At 47.3% G+C, this 24,147-nt stretch overlaps 1 protein-coding gene across 1 annotated transcript in view; it reads right to left on the bottom strand.

The window, feature by feature from the left end:
* Window positions 1-205: 205 nt before the first annotated feature.
* LOC311234554 (5-hydroxytryptamine receptor 1A-like) overlaps window positions 206-24,147 on the bottom strand; it is a gene marked incomplete at both ends in the record, with an annotated part of 42,693 nt that continues 18,751 nt past the window's right edge. Inside the window, 3 exon segments of the mRNA XM_084321803.1 lie at window positions 206-1,154; window positions 3,861-4,243; window positions 4,245-4,277. Of these exon segments, the coding sequence (XP_084177929.1) occupies window positions 206-1,154; window positions 3,861-4,243; window positions 4,245-4,277 (1,365 nt within the window).

The following is a 24,147-nucleotide window of genomic DNA, read 5'->3' as shown; positions in this document are numbered from 1 at the left end:
ACATCTTATGTCCCTTGCATGTAGGCTTACAGTTTGCAGTTGTTTAAATTATTCAAGGTAACTTGTGTTTCGCCGCCACGTCTCTCCACCTGCCTCGAGATAACGCCATAGAAACCCACGGTGAAACCAGTAACCAAGCGTGGCGGCATGCCGAGGTCTATAACGGTCTCTTTGGCACCTCGTGTGCATGCGGCAGGCCTACGGGTTAGATGACGGAGTAGGGCTTCTCCACCAGTCTGAGAGCCTCGTGCATGCCTGCGGCCGACAACTTCCGGTTGATGTTCCGGTAGCGGCAGCGCAACAGGTTGCTGTAGGTGGTCCGCAGGTCGCGGTTGAAGAAAGCATAAATGAAGGGGTTAATGAGAGAGTTGGCGTAGCCGAGCCACAGGAGAGTCCGCTCCAGCCACAGTGGCACGCAGCTGCACTCCACGCCGCAGACAAAGGGCCTGGCGGTGGAGACCAGGAAGAAGGGCAGCCAGCAGACGGTGAAGGCGCCGACCACGATGCCCAGGGTGGCGGCGGCCTTCTGCTCCCGCTTGAAGATGGACTGGTTCCTTCTGCTCCTGCGGCGCTGGTGCTCGCCCGTCTTCAGGAGGCGCGAGACCCGCGTGCTGCACTCTCCCTCCACCTCGCGGTGGAGCTTCAACGCGGCGGAGACGCAGTCCAGGCTATCTTTGTCCTCCTCCTCATCCCCATCATCGGCCTCCGTCCCCTCTCCTCCTCCTCCTCCTCCTCCTCCTCCTCCTCCTCCTCCTCCTCCTCCTCCTCCTCCTCCTCCTCCTGCTGCTTCCCTCTGCTTCACGCCCTCCCCTCCTCCTCTCCCTCCTCTCCCTCCTCCCCCGTCCTCTCCCTCCCGGGGGAACCCGGTGATAGTATGCTTGAGGGCACTGAGTTTGGCCGCTCGGTAGATCCTGTGGTACATGATTAGCATCACCGACATGGGAATGTAAAAGGCCACCGCTGTAGAGTAGACGGTGTACCCGAAATCCTGACTGATGAGACAGACCCTTCCATCGTTGACGTTCTGCGCCCAGCCGAAGAGAGGGGGGAGGGTGATGGAGGCCGAGAGGAGCCAGACGGAGAGGACCATCTTGGCCATGCAGCATCCATTCTGACGCACGGGGTAGGTGAGAGGGTTGGTTATCCCCAGGTACCTGAGGAGAAACCATTGGATTAAAGACTCAGCAGTTTGAGGAAATCCCCTCAAATTCAATCTTGTGGTTTAAAAATGTGATTAATCCATTATGCAAATTGGGTTTTTACATAGAACCCTTGCTAGAATATCAAAAGATAAGGTTAGGAATTTGGATGAAATTTGATCATGTTTGCAAAAATGTTGGCCTATCAATATGGCAAATGATTCAAACATCAATCACAGTTTTAATTAAGAATCTCTACTACAGACTAAATCAATGACACGTGCACAAAAGGGAACAAGGTATATGAGGAGAGAGATGCCAAAATAAAATACCAAACCCTACATTTCTTTACAATGTCCAGTGGCCTTGAGGTGTGAACTATCCACACAGTAGAAGTGACCTCCCAGATTTCACCACACTAACATTTGACTCCAAAGATGGTCCACTCTCAACTTAAAGGTGCAACAACACAATGAGCCACTAGAGTTCCCACTAGAGCACCAGCATGTTGGCCTGTCTCAACTAGCAGCACGTTTATCCAATCAGGTGCATTCCTCATGGAGAAATGGGAAGTAGGGAGAGGATACAGAACAACATCCATTTTGGACCCCGCCAACGTTTTTTATGAAAACTTCAAAAATCAATCATTTATTTGTTGCAAAAGCAATACTCTGAACCTTTCCAAACTCTATGTGGATGTATTTTTTTTAATTATTAGTCTACATACATTTTTTATCTATAGCACCTTTAAGATTTAAATAAAACACAGATTCTCAATAACAACCAGGTCAAATCATCCTGCGAATTTAGCTCTGACTTCAACTTTACCAAAATCTGAATTCTTCCGATATTTATCAAATCAGGGATTATCTCCTGAAACAGCCAAACTGGGGTTAAGACCCCTCACACTTTTGGAAAAAAAATCCTAATGAATATTCAGAATGGAAAAACAAGTATCAAACAAATTACAGAGCTATATCAACCAATTGCAGTCCTGATACAATCCAATACAATACAATTGGGAATCTGAATTTGGGGAAAGTATTGATGATGAAATCTGGGAGACACACACAGTCACTCATTCAAACACATGGAAGGACTGAGTACGAGTGAAAAATCATCAGTAGTGTTATAACCCTGACAAATTAACAAAAATAAAACCTGTAATAACTAGTAAATGTTGGATAAAATGTGGGGTAAGAAGCGCATATTTACATACACATATTTTGGCCCTGCCATAAAATACGTATAAAAACTTTGGAAGAATGCGTTTGAATGTGTGAATGGAGTATTTTTTGATAATGACCCCAACAATCGCTATACTTGGGACAATTCCTGAAAGGTTTAAAAACCCTTAACCTCTTGAACATAATGTGTACAGTATGTTTCAGAGCACGTTAATAGAGGAGGACACTCCTACTAGAGGTACCTGTACATGGATTGACAGAGTGAGAGAAATCTATTTGAGGGAAAGGATAACTTTCAGGTTGTGAGAAGGCAGCTATCAGGTAGTTTGTCAGGTTGTGAGAAGGCAGCGTGTCAGGTAGTTTGTCAGGTTGTCAGAAGGCAGCTATCAGGTAGTTTGTCAGGTTGTGAGAAGGCAGCTATCAGGTAGTTTGTCAGGTTGTGAGAAGGCAGCTATCAGGTAGTTTGTCAGGTTGTGAGAAGGCAGCGTGTCAGGTAGTTTGTCAGGTCGTCAGAAGGCAGCGTGTCAGGTAGTTTGTCAGGTTGTGAGAAGGCAGCGTGTAGTTTGTCAGGTTGTCAGAAGGCAGCTATCAGGTAGTTTGTCAGGTTGTGAGAAGGCAGCGTGTCAGGTAGTTTGTCAGGTTGTCAGAAGGCAGCTATCAGGTAGTTTGTCAGGTTGTGAGAAGGCAGCGTGTCAGGTAGTTTGTCAGGTTGTCAGAAGGCAGCTATCAGGTAGTTTGTCAGGTTGTGAGAAGGCAGCGTGTCAGGTAGTTTGTCAGGTTGTCAGAAGGCAGCGTGTCAGGTAGTTTGTCAGGTTGTCAGAAGGCAGCGTGTCAGGTAGTTTGTCAGGTTGTGAGAAGGCAGCGTGTCAGGTAGTTTGTCAGGTTGTGAGAAGGCAGCGTGTCAGGTAGTTTGTCAGGTTGTCAGAAGGCAGCTATCAGGTAGTTTGTCAGGTTGTCAGAAGGCAGCGTGTCAGGTAGTTTGTCAGGTTGTGAGAAGGCAGCGTGTCAGGTAGTTTGTCAGGTTGTGAGAAGGCAGCGTGTCAGGTAGTTTGTCAGGTTGTCAGAAGGCAGCTATCAGGTAGTTTGTCAGGTTGTGAGAAGGCAGCGTGTCAGGTAGTTTGTCAGGTCGTCAGAAGGCAGCGTGTCAGGTAGTTTGTCAGGTTGTGAGAAGGCAGCGTGTCAGGTAGTTTGTCAGGTTGTCAGAAGGCAGCTATCAGGTAGTTTGTCAGGTTGTGAGAAGGCAGCGTGTAGTTTGTCAGGTTGTCAGAAGGCAGCTATCAGGTAGTTTGTCAGGTTGTGAGAAGGCAGCGTGTCAGGTAGTTTGTCAGGTTGTGAGAAGGCAGCGTGTAGTTTGTCAGGTCGTCAGAAGGCAGCGTGTAGTTTGTCAGGTCGTCAGAAGGCAGCGTGTAGTTTGTCAGGTCGTCAGAAGGCAGCGTGTAGTTTGTCAGGTTGTGAGAAGGCAGCGTGTCAGGTAGTTTGTCAGGTTGTGAGAAGGCAGCGTGTCAGGTAGTTTGTCAGGTATAAGGACACTCACCTGTCTATGCTGATTACGCACAGGGTCATTATGGACGCGGTGCAGCACATCACATCCATGGCGATGAAAACGTTACAAAAGAACTGACCGAAAACCCACTGGCCGCCGATTAAATCCGTGATACTGACGAACGGCATCACGGCCAGGGCGATCGACAGGTCCGCCACCGCGAGGGACACGATCAGGTAGTTGGACGGCTGGCGCAGCTTCTTGACGAAACACACGGAGATGACCACCAGCAGGTTCCCGCAGACCGTGGACAGGGTGAGCATGGTGAGAACGCCGCCGATCAGAACTTTCTCCACCCGGCCGTAGTTGAGAATCTGCTCGCCGCACCGGGTCCCGTTCGTCGTCTCCATCACGAGAGGCTGACTGGAGGCTGTCTGTCGGGGAGGAGGTCGCTGCAGCTGCTGCTGCCTCAGCCGCGAGGGGCGAGAGACATAGAGAGCATCACGTCGGTAGAACCCCCGGGATCTCTGCCACCGGCTCCCTCCTCCTCCTCTATCATTAACCCTCTGGATCCCATTGTTCCAAAGCTGGCCCTTGCAGAACCAGAACCTCATGGGTTTGTTATTACATATTAGTTACTTACTGGGCATTTCAAAGTACCTCATATTTGGTACCATATTGAAGATGACAACTAGGGCTTTCAAATGATATAAAATATGTGTATGATTATCATGATTATTATTGTGATTATTAGTCATGTACAGACATCTTTTAGAGTTGAAATTGAACTTCAAACAAACAAATGCAAACAAGACCACTTTACTGACATGGAATATTAAAAAGTAGAGGGTATGGGATTTAGACAATTTTGTGGGCAATCTATAACAGTTGACAGATTAGAAATCGAATGTATTGTTCAAAAGTTATGAATGAATGAATGAATCATAAATGTAAATTTTTGAAAATATACTTCCATATATATATATATATATTTAAATATATATATATATATTTTTATATATATATATATATTTATTAATCTGATCATTTAATGTGTGCGTCCGACCGGCTTCCGTTACTGGCTCCCGCAAAAACCATTGTGTAGCTGTTGTGTTTTATCCAGGGACTTGGAAAGCCTTCAGCTTCAGTTCAAAGGATGTCATTATAAACAAACGCACAGCTGTGCTGCTGTGGTATGAAGAATGAGTCATCTCTCTGACCCGTATCCACTCACAGCGCGCACTGCAGCCTGACATGCGCTCCCATTAGTCTTTCGCACTTCAAGGTCAAGTTTTGAGTTTTGTTTTATTTGTCACATATAATGTACATTACGGTGAAATGCTTGGTTCATATGAGCCTGAGAATGTGCTTCACACAGTAAATAAGTACAAAATAATAAAGTCCAAACACTATACAAAATATACATACAACCTAAAGTACTAAATGAAGTACAAAATAGTTAGTACTTTTTTTTAAATGCAAAAACGAGGTATGGTCCTGGATCATCAGCCTCAATATATATGTTCGTCATCATAACGCATGTGGCGCGAAAGCATGTTCCCATAATTGGGACCTGTTTTTTTTCTTCTTCTGTACTACGGGACACACCTCTGCTGTTAATGTACAACATTGAAAGAAGATGAGGGGGGGGGGGGGGGGGGGGGGTACCAGCATGCGCAATTACAGTAGTTGTTGAGACGCGACGTCAAAGCCAAAGGCATATAGTGGATAGGCTATTATTTAAGCCAGTATACTATTAGGTACGCGACTACCCGCAAAGCTTACGTCAGATCACAAATCATGTCGGCCTGCTTGTAATTTGGGGGAACAAAATGGTGTAAAAAAGGTTTTGGACTATAGTGTCTGAGTGAGTCACAGCCCAAAGTTATACTGTACGCATGAAGAGATGTCCTTTCTGCATATCTCTCTCTCTCTCTCTCTCTCTCTCTCTCTCTCTCTCTCTCTCTCTCTCTCTCTCTCTCTCTCTCTCTCATCACACACGCACACACATACACATACACGTACACAAAGCTATTGCATATTTGTCACTAAACTGATACTGTCATGATATTTTGGCAAGTGATATTTATAATATACTCACTCTGCCAATATATATATATATATATATATATATATATATATATATATATATATATATATATATATATATATATATATATATATATATTTTTTTTTATCCACTTTTTCTCCCCATTTTCTATTTTTCTCCCATCCCAATTTCGTATTTCCAATTCTTCCCTCCCCTGTCTTGAACGTTGCTAGACTATGCCTCCCACTGGTCAGCTGTAGTGAGGATAGAAGCCTTGCATCACGTGTCCCGTCCGGTACACGAGGAGGCAGCCTGTCGCATCTTTTCATCGCAGCAGCGCGATCTCTCAGTGGCGAGGAGTAACGCGTGGGAGGCTCATACTTGTGCCCCCGATACTTCCTGTTTCCGCCGCACCGGCTTCACCCAACCGACCTGTAGGAGTCGCTGTCCACAACGTCCAATCCCCACCCACCGGCTTTCCCACCCTCTAACACTGCCAATTGTGTTAGTATGAACAACCGGCGAAGCCGGTAGCAACGCAGAGAGCTCGGCTCGATACCAGCATATCCTGCGTTGGTGGCGAGCGCCTTGCCCACTGCGCCACTCAGCCGCCCCACTCTGCCAATAATTGTTATAGTGCTGGTTTGGTTCATTCAATGCATTGTTAGCGCTGGTTTGGTTCATGGTTTTATTGTTACAACCAGAGCAGTTAATTCTTCTATAGACAAGAAAAAATACAAATATTAATAGAATAAAATAGAATAGAAATAAAATAGACATGATAAAAGTACTAAGATAAAATACAAAAGGTAATGAGTCCTATACACCATTATACAATATACAGTTATACACAGGGCTAGATCCACAAAGAATGGATTGCACGGTGCTAATTGCACCCTTACTTACAATTCATGATGAATTGAAAATGGTGGACCCTGATGATGTAAACAAGACAAAAGTCTTTCTCTGGTCTGCATCCCCTTAACAATTGTGTGTATTGAGCCGTACTGTATTGTACCCATTCTGCAATGTACCGTACTGTATACACTACTATAGACACTGATGCCCCCATAAAAGTGTGTCTGATTAATGCAGCTGTGGATGAGTTCATGTTTGCTAGTTGGCTTGGAACTGTTTGCATTCACAGAGCCAGCCCCCCCCCCCCCTCTCTGTCACACACATGCACATTCACAGAGACAGCCCCCCCCCCTCTCTGTCACACACATGCACATTCACAGAGACAGCCCCCCCCCCCCTCTCTGTCACACACATGCACATTCAGAGAGCCAGCCCCCCCCCCTCTCTGTCACACACATGCACATACACAGAGATCACACAGTCTTTCTCCACTTTAAGTCAGCCAGAGCAAATGTAAACGCCAACATTGCATTCAGTCAGTGTACTAAATGTGTTCCTCTTTATCTTTTCAAGATGCACTTGAAAGTGACCAGGTTGATTCTCCTGCTTTTGTCCCCAATTAATCTGAAAATGAAGGTTTGTCAAACACACGCGAACACACACAATTATAATTCACTTTTCATCTGCCTACAGAGCCCTCCCTGGGCAAGCCCCCCCCCCTACATCAATGAGCTCATACACCCACTCTCCTCCAGTCGGTCACTGCGGTCTTCCCATCAGGAGCTCCTGGTGGAGCCCTGGACCAGGTCTTCCCATCAGGAGCTCCTGGTGGAGCCCAGGACCAGGTCTTCCCATCAGGAGCTCCTGGTGGAGCCCAGGACCAGGTCTTCCCATCAGGAGCTCCTGGTGGAGCCCAGGACCAGACTCAAGACAGAAGGGGGCCGAGCCTTTGCGGTGACTGCAGCCCCAAGGCTCTGGAACGCCCTCCCTTTAGCCCTGGAAACCGCTCCCTCAGAGCTCACCTTTAAAAGGCAGCTAAAAAAAAAAAAAGCTTAGACGTTTGAATGTCATGACATAGACGTCTACCAAACTTTCACTTTTCACCCCACTTTAGACTTAATTTAGCCTATATGTTCAAACAACGTTTGGTAGACGTCTATGTCATGACGTTCTAACAACGTCTAAGCTTAGACATTTAAACAACGTCTAAAGTGGGGTGAAAAGTGAAAGTTTGTTAGACGTCTAAGCTTAGACGTTGTTTGAACGTCATGACATACAGTAGACGTCTACCAAACTTTCACTTTTCACCCCACTTTAGACGTTGTTTAAACGTATAGCTAAATTAAGTCTAAAGTGGGTGAAAAGTGAAAGTTCGGTAGACGTCTAAGTAGACGTCTAAGCTTAGATGTTGTTGAAGTCTAGGCGGCATGGTGATGTAGTGGTTAACACTGTCGCCTCACAGCAAGAAGGTCCAGGGTTCGATTCCCGCTTGGGGACCAGGTTCCATGATGCCAGGTACTCAGGTGGGGTATCTCCCAGCCTCTCTGTGTGGAGTTGCATGTTCTCCCGGTGCTTGCAAGGTTTCCCCCCCCCGATAAGATAAACCCAATGGAAAAACATGCACAACAGATCGCTAACGCTGTGGCGTCTTTGACAAAGACAGACAGGAGCACTTGGATGGGTCCCCTGGGCGCGGCTCACGTTGACGCCCTATCTGCTCCCGGCTGCCCATGGGGGGAAGGACAACGGGATGGGAAAAGTGCAGAGACATTTCATCTGCGACTCAGTGCATGTGTGTGTGTGTTCCTGTGGGTCGCCCATCTCGCGTGTGTGTGTTAAACTGCATGACAAATAAAGACTTCTAGTCTTCTAGTCGAACCAATTATATTGAACGTCATGACATAGACGTCTACCAAACTTTCACTTTTCACCCCACTTTAGACTTAATTGAGCCTAGACTGCTATGGGCCATTTAGACATATTTTAAACATCTATTCAGCGTAAAATTGTTCAGTGGGTATTGTACCCATTCTGCAATCTGTTAATAAAGTTTTCATTCAATCAATCACCTGCACACAATTGTTAAGGAAATGCAGACCAGAGAAAGACTTTTGTCTTGTTTACATAAGGGTCCGTCATTTTCAATTCATAATGAATTGTAAGTAAGGGTGCAATTAGCACTGTGCAATCTATTCTTTGTGGATCTAGCCCTATGTCACTATGCTATCCTAACTATACAACAACCAAGAGAATGTACACAGTTCATTAGCCCAATTAACTTATATTCTCCATGGTTGTATAGACAAACTAACTATATATATATTCTCCCATGGTTGTCTATAGACTAATTAACTATGTATATTCTCCTGGTTGTCTATAGACTAATTAACTATGTATATTCTCCTGGTTGTCTATAGACTAATTAACGTTAGGTTATGACTATAACCAAGTTCTGTTAATTAGGGGTGACGCTTGGCATCACGCGCACTGAATAAATTCCACAAATGTACCTTTAATACCAGTATTAGTCTGACCACACCCCTCATCAGCTTACCTTCATAAGCAGGTGTGTGGTCACCTGCTCTCCTCCTTCCCAATCTTTCACCACAAGGTGAGGTCAAGGGCTGCAGCGGCTGTCGGATGCCAAGCGTCACCCCTAATTAACAGAACTTGGTTATAGTCATAACCTAACGTTCTGTCTCATTAGGGGCTCTGCTTGGCATCACTCTGCACAAAGGGAGGCCAAGCGGAGCCACTGGCCGAAAAATACACCCCGCTGAAGGCCCCCCACAACCAACAGAACAGGGAGGGCCGAGCCCCCCAGACCCCCCCTAATGGAGGGCACCCCCCCTATTAGAGGTTTACCGGGAGGGCGACGGACCCGACCGTGCGAAGAGGCACTCAAGCAACTCAACGCACAGGGTGAACAGCCGTGGCTTGACCCCACGACTACACACACGCACAACCCGCATGCCACCCGGGAACGAACGGAGGGAAACAACCTCGTTACTGCCCCCAGAATCACGGGATCAAGGGCAAACCCAACCCCGTGGCAAGGCCGTAGCAGCGGAGCGCGAAGGAAGACCCAGACCCACCAAAAGGACTGGACTCCCTGGAACGGGGGCCCGGAGAAGTCCATGATGCCAGCATCAAGACCCCACCAGGTGGGCACTTAGTGACCCCGCCCCCCACATTGCCAGCGTATTCGGACAAAGGCCCCTCAGCCGAGCGGGCCCTGTCCTCCCCAATAGTACACCGTCTGGCACACTGGCCCTGCAACAGGTAGACAGCATGGCCGTAACACACAAGAGTTAACCAACGGAAGCAGGCAGCGCACCGGGAAAAAAGACCAGGCAACAGGCTGTTAACCCTAGCCTGGAGACTGCGGACGAGACAGGCGCCAGAAAGGACAGCTGAACACAGCCGCCCCGGCGGAAGGGGCGTATGCTGGCGTTGTCGCATAACCAAGCCTCCACAGAGAAGGCTGACACGATCGGCAGACGTCATGAACGTGCAGGGGCACCCTCAACCGGTGAACCCGGGAGTTGACACTGCAGCAACACACCAGAGAACCAACCACCCAGGCGTTACCCCATGCAATGGTTGGTCCCATAACCCCTCAGGAAAAAAAAACCAAAACACACCTGCGGCACTGCCGCAGCCCGTGTTCCAGTTTCCAACAGGGTTATCCCGGGCCTACGGGTCAACGAAACATTACCCCGGACCGGGCCCGGTGATACGGGGAGCACAGGGTCCCCAGAGGAGGCTAAAACCACCCCAACAGGCCCCTCTTCGCCATGCGTAAGAGAAGAGCGCAAAAATGGAAGACCAGCCCCAGCACCCCGCACTCGGTAGTCCCAGGAGGTCACCCAACCAAGTACCAACCAAGACCAACCTGCATGGCAGCCGAGATCTGACGAGATCGGGCGCGTACAGGTTGGCACGGCCGTAAGCCATTACGACAGTGTAGAATACAATGTACCCAACAAGGGTTCCATAACGCTCAACCCTGTGACACCCGGACCGACCTAGCATATTTTCCCCCTGAAAAAAGCCCAAGTCCCTCAGGGTACCAGAACAGCAGATCTGCATCCCCGGCGGACAACGGGTGTAACTGATCTGGACCAGCGCGACCAGAACCAGTCCCGTGCCCTAACCACGCCGACCTGCCAACCCCAGGAGAAGGGGCAGATATGCGTGTTGATCCTAAAACATAAAAAAAAGGCGCCACCCAGACGTTTCGGTACGAACCGCGCCCGGCGGCCCACCCCCAGGGCGTGAGACCCTTCCCCATATGTTCAGATCCATTCCGTTATCATCCCCTGATATGAACGGGAACCCATCGACAACCACACAGGGTGTCGGAAGAGGAAAAAAACCCCATCCCAATTGCTTCATAAAAACGCTGTTTTAACCCCAAGCAATCAAGGCGCGCCAGTCAGCCAATGTCCAACAGAACATCTGAGCTAGCACTATGTGTGCGTTTTGACATACCCACATCAACAATAGGCTGTTTAGACCATCTTATTGAATCCCCAAGACGCCCAGGGGAACGACAAGAGGGGCGAGATGCAATCAACTCCATGAATGAATGAATGAATGAAAACTTTACCCAACAGATTGCAGAAAGGGTACAACCCAGTACGGCGCAATACACACAATTGGTTAAGGGGAGGCAGACCTGAGAAAGACGTTAGTCTTGTTTCCATCAGGGACCCTCATTTCCAATCCATATAGACACATCCAACTCTTTATAATAATAAAGAAAAAGCATCACCCGTATGACCCAACTGCACAGCCGGGAGTAAAAAAACTGTTTTCACATGATTTTAATCCAGTCACTCTTTTTAATCAGAGTGTAAGACCAGACCCTCCCAGAAACACCTTCCCACATGAGTTTATAGTCATGAAAAAGACATGCCAACTGTGAGTCACGTGACCAACCGACTCAAGTTTACACACAAATCGGGCGCAGCAGAACTGTGAGCCCTACGCCCTAACTCGACACCTTTAAAACACCATAACTCATGGAAGGCGTCGCCATAGCAACACCGCTACAACGGGCGGGGAATCCTGCCGGCTCCTGTCTTGTAATAGGAGTTTGGCAGAATAACCCTCCCCCCCCCCCCCCCCCCCTGCCAAGACGTCCCACCGGCTCGGCCCTGACTGGCTCAGCAGAAGAGATCAAAAAATCCCCTAAACCAATCAAGTGGGAAAGGAGGGGTTTATTCGACACCCCCTCACGAAAACACACTTCGTTCCCTACACACAGAAAAAACAACCGTAGCCATTTTGAAAACCTCTGGTAGAATGCAATGCATAGCATAAGCTAATACAATGCCCGCTACCCACAAAAATGTGAACAGGATTTTACAACAAAACACAAGTTGCATGTGTGTGAATCCTACACATGTTGACTATGTCGTACATAGCAAAAAACGCTGACCGAGAGTAACGGCTAGGCCGTGGAATGTGCGTGTACGAGCATTACTGCAACTAAACAACACAGCATTGTGAGACACATATACTTAGTTCAAGCAATGGAATAACACCAGTTTCTACCTGCATGTGGAGCATCAAGCTAATAGAACCTATTACTGAGTGTATGTTGCAGACCTTGCTTAACCTCGTAACACAACACGACTCATCTCACAATGTAAAAGTGCAGATTCATATATACACAACCCCACCATATGAATTGTTGAAGAAACACACAGTTTGTTCGGCCAAAACACAGTCCCCCTTATAACGGGGAACTTTTTTATTTACAATGTGTTCTAAGGCACAAAAACATAGAGGGGCCGGGGAGGGTGTAAAAGAGAGGGGATACAGAGGGGAAAAGTCACTCAGCGGCGTCTGCCACCTCGCGCCGCTCGAGTCTTGCCACCCCGAGGAGCCCCAGAGGAACGGTAGGTTACTGTCTGCTGGACACGACGTTCCCTACCGTCTCCTCCGGTTGTGGATGGGCCGGCGATGGCAGAAGCGCCGTCTCTTCCCCTGGCCCTCTTGGAAGGGCCAGCAGCGGCGGCGGAGGCAGTGGTAGCGGCGACGGAGACAGCTCGACGTCGCGGAAGCCTTCTGACTCCACCGGCAAAGACGGGAGGCGGAAAATGGGGTTGAAGAATGGATCTCTCCTCTGCCATCTCTCTGCATGTTGAGGTCATCAACCGCAGGGCCTTCCCGAACAGACCAGCGTCGGAGAGGGCGGCCGTCAGAAGAGGAGCTCTCTTCTTCTCTGGCACACGGGCCTGCTCCAGCCAAAGATGACGCTGGCCCAGGGTGGCCAGGGCACGCACTTTCCCCATGGCTATGGCCAGCACCTGGGTAAGATGCAGGACAGCTCCTGCAGCCTGGGTGATCTGATCGCATTTTACCTCGTTCAGATCCGTGCCGCCCGTCATGATCCCCGATACAAATCTAGCCAGGTGGGCGATGTTAGACGCCGCAGCCAGCGATTGTGTACCAGCGATGAATGACTGGTCACCCCAATAAGCCAATCGCCTAGCCGATTTCCCCTGGAGGACCGGCTTGCATAGGGGTTCCCACACCATATCCGGACAGAGGAGAGCGGCCATCGGACTGTCAAGCCGAGGCACGCCCTCCCCCATACCTTTGACTAACCCCGACACCCGCGTAACTGGTACGTAGGCGGGAGTTAGTCCCATGATGTTGGACACCGCCTGACCCCGACGAACATAGGCCCCCATCGAGGGGAAAAATGGGTAGACAGCGTCCACCCCTCTCACTGGGGGACGCTGCCATGGATGACCTATGAGATCATCAGGGACAGGTGCAGGCAATGGCAGCGGCAGCGGCACGCCGTTTGCGGCGGCGGCTACCGCCATGAGCTCGGGAAACAAAGCCTGCAGTTCCCCCTGCGGACCTTCCTCCACCGACCCCGCATCCCTCACATGCAGCAGGCTGCGACTGGTTAAGGAGCCACAGTCTGATGTGGCCGACAGTAGGGCATCCTGCTGATGAGGCCAAGGTGGTTCCTCGACCTCCTCGAACAGGGAGCCCCATGGAGCCATTTCCCCCCCCTCCGGGGTCTCCTGAGGAGGGATACTCTCCTCCACGGGACCATCATACAAGAACCCGTCCGCCTCTTCCATGAAGTCCTCAGTTTCCATCGGAAATCCAGAGCCGGACGCATCCTCGCTGGTCTCCAGCAGTTCCCCAAACCCAGGCCGTTCGCGTCTGCACGCTACCATCTTGCGACGTGAACGGGCAGACGCGAAAAGTTTGCGTCGCAAATCCTCTGGCTCCAAGACAACCCCCTGTTCACCAACGGGCGATTCCCCGGAACCAGAAGAACCAGAGTCGAGATCAGGCCATCACCGGAGCGACGGCACCGACTCCTCGGCTCTTCGGAGAGGCAAACTATCCATCGGCTGTCTCCTGGGCTGGGTCGGCAACCACGAAAGTGGCAACAGCCCAGCACCAAGGCGCACGACGGAGGCGGGAATGGAGAACCGCTGGTGAAGAGTAGGTCTAGCGGGTCTACTCTCCGCGGAATACATTATGACCCAAACTTTTTCTTTACAACAAATGTGAGAGAAGAAAAAATTAAGCACAATGTAAACTCGTCACAACTCTTTTCAACTAACAACACGTCAAGTGGGGTACTACCAGGCACTTCCTTGTGGTGAAAGCGAGAAGGAGGAGAGCAGGTGACCACACACCTGCTTATGAAGGTAAGCTGATGAGGGGTGTGGTCAGACTAATACTGGTATTAAAGGTACATTTGTGGAATTTATTCAGTGCGTGTGCACGTACGCGAGAGAGTGCAGAGTGATGCCAAGCAGAGCCCCTAATGAGACAGAACTATGTATATTCTCCTGGTTGTCTATAGACTAATTAACTATGTATATTCTCCTGGTTGTCTATAGACTAATTAACTATATTATCAAGTCAAGAGACAAGAGTCAAGAGTCACTTTATTGTCCCATCAGCTGGGATATTTGTCTTGGGCTTACACCCACACTACAGCCACAGACACATACATACAGACATGACACAACACAACTGACTCCAAACAGAGGAGATAAACAATGTAAAATATACAGTAGAGTACCTGCACAGCAGGATGTCTGACAACACCACATATATATAGAATAGTATACCCAAATATTGGTTATCGAATATCGATAATATACAACCAAATATTTATTATTCAATAATTGCCGGACATTTATCTGGCACTATTTAAAAGTTTAACTGAGATCGGAATAAAATAGTTTATATTACTATTAGGGATGCACCGAATGGGAAATTCTTGGCAGAAACCGATACCGAAAATAGGAAACAGTTGGCCGAAAACCGAATGCAGAAAGGCCGAAAATGATTAATATAAATATATATATAATGTATTTTAAAAAAAAATTCAGCTACCTGATTATGGCAAAATACATGATTATGGCAAAACTAAATAATATTAATAATCACTATTATGGGCCCATAAAACATTTATTCAGCACCTTTGAATGCATACATTAATTCCAGACTGACTGCTGAAAGATTGTGTAAGGATTCGTTGTTGGTGGTGTGGACCCAATCGCAATAATAAGAACAAGAGAGATAGATAGGCAGGACACACCGGGGTGTAGTTGGAAAAAGGCTTTACTTGGCTTCAACTACAACAACAAAATAATAAGTACCACAGCATAAGCTGGCAGATAAGGATAACAACGGATGTGACAAGAAACGTTTACGAACCGACAGGGGAGTGACAGGAACAGACAGAATATATAGGGACACTAATCACTAACAAGACACACCTGGACAGAACAAACAATGACAGCAATATCTAACATGACAGTAAGGAACAACAATGATACATACAAATACAACACTAAACCAGACTGGGAAACAGAGTGGGCAACACACACAGGAATACAATAAACACATTGAACATTGAGTTAAACATTGAGGACAACAGGAGATTAAACATATGAAAACCAACGAATAGAGGGAGTAACATGTTGAATCCGCTAGAGCAGTGCTTCTCAAACTTTTTCTGTCAGGCCCCCCTTTGACGGACCAAAATATTTTGGGCCCCCCCCCCCCCTCGCCCCAACAAAATAGTCATGAAATGGGCCATGTTTAAATTTATTGAAATAACACCAATATCGTGACCTTTCAAATTGGCCCTATATTTTGTTTTCAGAGCTGTCATGGATGAAAAGCCAGCTTCACACAGATACTGTATGTGGTGCTGAATGGTATCAACACCTTAACTGCTGCATCATGAGATACTTGGTGGGCCATGAGATGAGATACTTGGTACTCAGCACCACACTCTGAAACTAGCTCTCTAGGTGGTATCAGATGAGATTTCAAAGAGTTCTTCCAAGAGTTTGGATGGAGATGTGTCAGGAAGCTTTGTCTCAATGTTGTCTGTAACGTTTTTTTTTATCCAGAGTAACATGGTGATCCTTTTCTGTGTTTTATTAAATAATGATTTTCAGATTTTGAGAAATGGTATTTTCATGGAGAGCAGTGCAGCTGCAACAGATAGCACTTTAGTGAAAATGTTCTGTAATCCAAAAAAAAGAATAAATAAATCTCAAGGCCCCCCCTGTCATGCCTCTGCGCCCCCCACTTTGAGAAACACTGCGCTAGAGGGAGCTGCAGGACAGGCCTTCTGAGGCGGAGGGATGGTGTGACCAGCCTGGGCATGTGAATACTTTCGGCAACCAACATGCCCTTCCGCGTTGCTCTGATTGGCCAGCGCGTTGCTCTGATTGGCCAGCGATAATGCGCATGCGCGCGTTACCGGCGTAGGGGAAAAGTCACGTGAAACACTGCAGACCACTGATTGGTCAGAAGAGAGACGCGTCACTTGTTGGAGGCTCTCCACAAAAACAGAAAGCCGCCATCTTTAATGTCTCGCATAGGATTTCATTTGCAGCAGGAACAAGAGCAATAAACAAAAAAGGATACAGTCACTGTGTATTCTGCCTCATTTATTGATGAAACAAAACCGACATCAACACAATTTGCCACCGAGCGGAGAGTTTAGTCTCACAAAAAGATCGCTGACTTGTTAAGCTTGTTGTTAGGTTAGGTGCTAATGTTGTGCTAGCGTTTTAGCATGGCTATCGTACATAGCGTGATCAATATAACTCGCTATTGATTGTTTGTACTAGTAACTAATGGTTAATGCTAGTAGAATAGACACAACGTGAGGTAATCACCATCCATTTTAAACCGGTTATTACCTAATGCTAACGTTAGCAGATAGACGCGAGACTGGTGCCGTTACAGCTTGTTAGCCTAATGCTAATGCTAACGTTAACGTTAGCAGATAGACACGAGAGCCTAGGTAACGTTAAAGCAATGAGAGGTAGCGTTAGCAGAATAGACACAACGAGAGTCTCGTTAATGTTATTATTGAAAACTGTGTTTTACTCTGGCTTGCGCCTAGCTCGCGGACATAGCTATGCTGGAGCTCTCAGCTGTACACCAGCGGCCCCCGCCTCCCCACAGGGAGACAAGTACGAAATGCGCATGCGCGCGTTACCGGCGTAGGCAGAAAACGAGCGTAGAGGGCTGGCCGATCGCTGGCCAATCAGAGCAACGCGGAAGGGCATGTTGGTTGCCGAAAGTATTCAGGCAGCCTGGGCAGGAATCGAAACAGGCTGGTAGCGTGGATCCTGACAGATTGTACAATTTAAACATTTTCTCTTTGCATACAACAAAATGTGCATTAAAGTCAAGTGCATTTTCTTTTCTCTGTAGGATAACTACAACAAAGTGCATTCAGAACAAAGCCAAGGTGCTTTAAAACTGCATAAAGATCTGCATAAAGACACACACCTTCTAGCCTACATGGAAAGAGTTGTATTTACTACATCTCCTGTGACTCTTAGCGGGGGATGACGTAGCTTACGAGAGACGGGTCAAAGAGGACTGGAAGCATTGTTAGCTAGCTTAACGCTAACATTAGTTAAACCGGTTTTAACCGCGACAGGCATATAGTAATGGCGAGGATATAAAGCATGTTAAAGACGCATTTATTGGATGTGTTGCTCGCGGAGTTTACATAGAAACAGCGCGACTCCCAAGATGAGTTAGTTATCACAGGCTGCAGAACGCAGGAAGAGCTGCCAAGCTGCTCACGTAGCCGCGTTTTGATTACGTCATCACAACAACACTTTAGGTTACGAACGTTACGTAACCCTGTTCTTTGACATTCAGATATATAATTTCGGTGCTAAAACCCTTTTCGGTGGCCGAATATTCAGTGCATCCCTAATTACTATACTATATTATCCTGGTTGTCTAGACCAGTGGCGAATCCTTATGGAAGCCAACGGAAGCCAGGCCTCCCTATTAAAATATGAATTAATATCAAATGTGAAATATGAAAAAAAAAAAAATATATATATATATATATTTTTTAATATAGTTTACATTCTTTTTCATCTGTGCATCTGTGTTATAATTTTTTTTTTTTTTAATGTCTCCCTCTTCTCCTTCTCACTCCCTCTAACACACTGTCAGACTCACTGTGCTCACTGCAGCTATAGAGGAGAGGAGGCAGGGGGTAGGTCTCTTTCTCCAGCCTCAACCATGTGATTCATGTATGTAGAGTCCAAAACCGATCCTAGCCAATCAGATTCGAGCTGACTGCCACACCTTAAAAGTTTAAAACGGGGCTGTGAGCAGAATCATGAGTGTGTCATCCCCTCTGCACTCTGCACATTTTTCGCCCTGGAGGCGGGGCAGGTCAGAACGTTTCCACCTGACTACCTAACGTGACAACCATTAGTAGTATCAAACTGTCAATCAAACTGTCTGTCGTCACTCAGTCTACTACAGTGCCATTGTAAGAAAAAACACGTCTGAACGTCATCCCCTTGCGGGATTGATTGATTGAAAATTGTATTAACAGAGCGGGCACGTTCGAATCCTCTATTAGTGAATCTAACATTTAGCACTTTAATAGCAACTTATTTTCGCCGGCGGGACATTTACTGAGGACCAGCAGAGCACACCACTGTGGATATTATGATTTAACAAATCTATCTGTCCAAGAGGAGGACCACATTATTGACCAGGTAAGCACTGAGCAGCCTGACTAACTAACTTTCTAACTAACGTTATCAGGCAAGCTTGTAGACCCTTTCATGACTGCAATGCAAGCCAGGGGCTGGAATACGCAGTCACTTATTCCTCCGTAGTAGCCAGGTTAATGTGCACCATCAAGCACTGCTTAAAAGCTAGCGGTGTGTCCAAAATATATCGGATATAAATGTCAAAGGTACCCAGCGTTCCATTAGGGTTTCAAACACAGATGCGGCGGGGTTTGAAAGCTCGGCGTTGCTAATACACATTTTAAATCATTTTTATAAACGAGTAAAACTGAGGCTGAGCTAGCCTTCGCTAAAATGGCTGCTTCCGCATTTTACAGTAGGAGCGCTCTGATGGCTGGGCGCGCCGCGCAACAGACACGTGAATGAATGAATGAATGAATGAATGAATGAATGAATGAATGAATGAATGAATGAAAACTTTATTTAACAGATTGCAGAATGGGTACAATACAGTACGGCTCAATACACACAATTGTTAAGGGGATGCAGACCAGAGAAATACGTTTGTCTTGTCTTGTTTGTCTAGACTCTAGACGTTTGTCTAATAGACAGTCATATTCTCTCCCGGGCGTATGTATATTTCTCTCCCACCCACCCACCCCCTCCTAATGTACAGTCCCCTCCCCATCATATGTATATACTCTGTCAGGATCTATGGGTAACAGTACTGTATATTTGAATATCGTATATGTCACAAATGTAACCATACTAAATACCTGTATGTCATGTATGTCCCTATGCCATAAATGTCATGTATGTTGTGTATGTCCCTATGCCATAAATGTCATGATGTCTTGTATGTCATAAATGTCACTATGAATTGAAAATGGGGGACCCTGATGTAAACAAGACAAACGTCTTTCTCTGGTCTGCATCCCCTTATAAAATTGTGTGTATTGAGCCATACTGTATTGTACCCATTCTGCAATCTGTTAAATAAATAAAAATAAAGTTTGACTGGCCGCCGAGCCATACTGTACATGGTGACTGCTTGACAAAAAAAAAAAAAGAAAAAAAAATTAATACAAATGTTTAATACATAAAAAAATAAATAAAATAAAAGTGGCATCCCCTGTTATTTTACCCACGCGATGCCACTGGTCTAGACTAATTAACTATATTCTCCTGGTTGTCTATAGTATAGACTAATTAACTATGTTTATTACATGGCGTTTTAACATTCGCCAAAATGCTTGATTGCGATTGGTCAATAGCGCTCTGTTGCCCATAGCAGCGGTCAATTATTTCTCGATAATTCACCGCTGTCAGGGGCAACACGCAATAATGACCGCTGTTAGGGGCAACAGAGCACTATTGACCAATCACAATCAAGCATTTTGATCGCAGTCACGAAAGCTAAGCTCAGCATATGCACAGCTGCACTGCATCAGGTGCACTCAAGTCCACACACCTGCCGGCGATGGCAGAGGAGATACAACTGCGTCTGCATTTGACCTCGTCTTGTCGATGGTGTAAAATGAATTTTATCCTGGTTGTCTATAGACTGATTAACTATGTATATTATCCTGGTTGTCTATAGACTAATTAACGTAAGGTTATGTATATAACCAAGTTCTATGAATTATGGTGACGCTCAGCATCATCTGCACTGACTTCACTTCGTGCACGTGCACTGAATAAAAAATTCCACCATGTACCTTTACATCCCAACATTCGTCTGGCCACACCCCTATCCGCTTACCTTCATAAGCAGGTGTGTGGTCACCTACTCGCCTCCTTCCCACACTTTCACCACAAGGCGAGATCAAGGGCTGCAGCGGCGTATGCTGAGCGTCACCATAATTCATAGAACTTGGTTACGTTCTATTTCATTATGGCTTACGCTCAGCATCATCTGCACAATAGGAGCTGAGCGGGAGCCAAAGCTCGACAAATGTACCCCGCTTAGGCCCCCCACAACCATCAGACCAGGGAGGACCGAGCCCCCCGACCCTCCCTAATGGAGGGATACCCTCCCTATTGGAGGACGGGAGGGAGACGGATCCGACCGTGCGAAGAGGAACTCAAGCAACTCAACGCACAGGGTGAGCAGACCGTGGCTTGACCCCACGACTACGCACACGCACAACCCGCATGCCACCAGGGAACGAACGGAAGGAACAACCCTCGTTACTGCCCCCAAAAACACGGGGCCAAGAGCAAACTCAACCCTGTGGCAAGGCCGTAGCAGCGGAGCGCGAAGGAAGACCCAGACCCACTGAAGGGACTGGATCCCCTGGAAAAAGGGGGCCCGGAGAGGTCAATGACGCCAGGCATCAAGACCCCACCAGGCGGTCACTTAGTGACACCGCCCCCCACATCGCCAGCATATTCGGACAGGGCCCCTCCAAGAGCGGGCCCTTTCCCCCCATTAGTACACCGCCTGGCACACTGACCCTGCAACACAGGCAGTCAGCATGGCCGTAAGCATTCAAAAGGTTAACCAACGGAAGCAGGCAGCGCACCGGGGAAACCAGGCAACAGGCTGTAGACCCGAGCCTGGAGTACTGCGGACGAGACAGGCGCCAAAGGGGTCAACTGAAACAGCCTCCCCGGCGGAAGGGGCGTATGCTGGCGTTGTTGAGCACCATGACAAAGCCTCCATCAAAAAAAAAAAAACAGAGGGGTCGAGGCAGAGAAGGCTGACACGATTGGCAGATGTCATGAACGTGCAGGGGCACACTCAACCGGGTAACCCGGGAGTTGACTCTGCTCCAACACACCAGGGAATCAACCACCCTCTTGGTACACAGACGGTGGTTGTTCCTATAACCCCTCAAGAAAAAACTCAAACACACCTGCGGGTATACACCAGCTATACCGCAGTACAAGTGTTTCAGTTTTCAAAAAAGGGTTATTCCAGGCCTACGGGTCGATGAAACATTACTTCGGACCGGGCCCGGCGGCTCGGGAAGCACAGGGTTACCAGAGGAGGTCCAAAGACCACCCCAACAGCCCCCTCTTCGCCACGCGTGAGAGAGGAGCGAAAAGAATGGAGAACCAGCCCTAAGCTCACTGCACTTGGTATTCCCAGGCGGTCTCCCAACCAAGTACTAACCAGGACCGAACCTGCTTAGCGTGTACAGGTTGGTATGGCTGTAAGCCATTACGATAGTGCAGAGTACAACATGTACCCAACAAAGGGTCTCCATAACGCCTAACCCCGTGACACCCGGGCCGACCCGGCATTTTTCCCCCCGAAAAAAGCACAACTCCCTCAGGGTACCAGAACAGCAGATCTGCATCCCCGGCGGACAACGGGTTAACTGACCTGGACCAGCGCGACCAGAACCAGTCCCGTGCCCTAACCACGCCGACATGCCCACTCCGGAAGAGGGGGTAGGTATGCGTGTCGATCTAAAAACATGAAAAGAGGGCGCCACCCAGACGGTCCCATTTGTACCGCGCTCAGTGGCCCACCCCAAGGGCGTGAGACCCCTCTACCTATGTTCTGATCTATTCCGTTAACATCCCCCAGATATGAACGAGAATTCATCGAGACAACCTAGTAAACTGGCGCTCGGAAGAGACAAAACTCCATCCCAGTTGCCCTATAAAAACGCTGTTTTAATAACGAGCAACCAAGGCGCACTTAGCCCCTGCGTGATTCTTAACAGAAACACCCCGAGCCAGCACTATGTACTCGTCGAGACCCAAACACATCAATGAATAGTCTAGCAAGACACCAGACATTGTTCCTCCAAGTCGCCTGGGAGAACGACACGGAGCCGTCGTGCTTCATGTTCCTGCCTCTTTTTATTTAAAAAAGAAAGAAACACAGACTGACATGAATCCCACGTGACGCAGCTGAGGGTAAAAATAGTTTACATTTTTACATCCCGCCACCCTCGCCACAGGGAGGAGACGGTATCCCCAGAGAGACTTCACACGCGAGCTGTATAGATTGAAAAGAATATATTGCAACATTGAGCCATGTAACACTTGGGTTAGGGCTCTCCGAGGAGGAGGCACTGAACCAATACACACTCAATAATCGAATTGAATCGAATACACACAATAGAGCAGAACTCCCTTTTTTTGAAGTTCTACTCACCTTGACAATCTGAGGAGGAGGCTCTGAACTTTGAGGAGGCTCCCTCACTGGGAAGGAGAGTCCGAACTCACAGAAGGCACTTCTCTCTGAGGAGGAGCTTCGTGAGGAGGAGCTCTGACAACTCCCTGAAACAGATCCATAACATGGACCCGAACAACCCACAGAAGTCTTACCACTAGAGACCAGTGTTGGGACTAACGCGTTACAAAGTAACGCGTTACAGTAACGAAGTTACTTTTGGCGATAACTAGTACTCTAACGCATTACTTTTGAAATTCAGTAACGCTACTTACGTTACTGAATGGTTCGTCACTGCGTTATTTGCGTTATATACGGCGTAGATTGATAGCGAGCGGTAGTGATTATTATTATTATTATCCTCATATCCTGTCTGCCTGGCTGCGGGGAAACGCTATGATGGGGGCGTGTTTTGTTTACTATTCCTGAGATTCCTGACTGATAATGGCAGCGCCCAGGCAGCTACTCGCGTATTTCTCTTTTGTCGAGCGAAAAGAAAATAACGTTTTAGTTATGTCATTTGTGTTTTGGCTCAAAGATACTGGAGTCTAACGTTAACTACGAGGACTCATCCAAATCCACTCGCCACCCGCGTAGAATGATACGAGGCGACACACAGCAAATGGGACGGAAATCTTTTTTCAACTACTTGGAGAGAGAATATACAGTACAACATGGAAATGAAACAAAGAAAATGTTTAAGGGGCTGCTGGACTAACTTTACATCTCGATAGACACTGGTGAGTGCAGTGATGTGAATGTAAATGAATGGAAACTCAAGTTGATCAACGCATTTTGACTACAAATCTGCCAGGGAATCTCATCAATACTAATCAAACAATATAAATATAGTCCTTTCATGCACAATTGATATCCTAACTATTCTAACGTTGCAATGCACGATTGATATCTTAAACAACATTGCAAGACTGTTATAATGAAACGCTCCGGCGACAGATATCAAGGCTGTTCCTCAAGCACTTATTTTCAACCTAGAACCTAAACGTGCATGCGCTCAACCTAAACGTGCATGCGCGCAACCTAAACGTGCCTGCGCTCAACCTCCCCGAGCAATTAGGCACGGTGCATTTCTTATTACATTGGGACATTTGTGTTTGTGTCAGATTTGTGTTTGTATCTAGATGTATTGCTTAGCAGAGTTCAGTGATGTGAATGGAAACTGTCAAGTTGATCAACCGATTTTGAGTATCTGTATCTGGCTGCATGGGAGCAATTTCTTTCTTCTTCAAGTAACTAAAT

The sequence above is a fragment of the Notolepis coatsorum genome, assembly GCF_963971535.1.
Source record: "Notolepis coatsorum genome assembly, chromosome: 9".
NCBI lineage: Eukaryota > Metazoa > Chordata > Actinopteri > Aulopiformes > Paralepididae > Notolepis > Notolepis coatsorum.
This window is presented reverse-complemented; position numbering and strand designations above follow the sequence as displayed.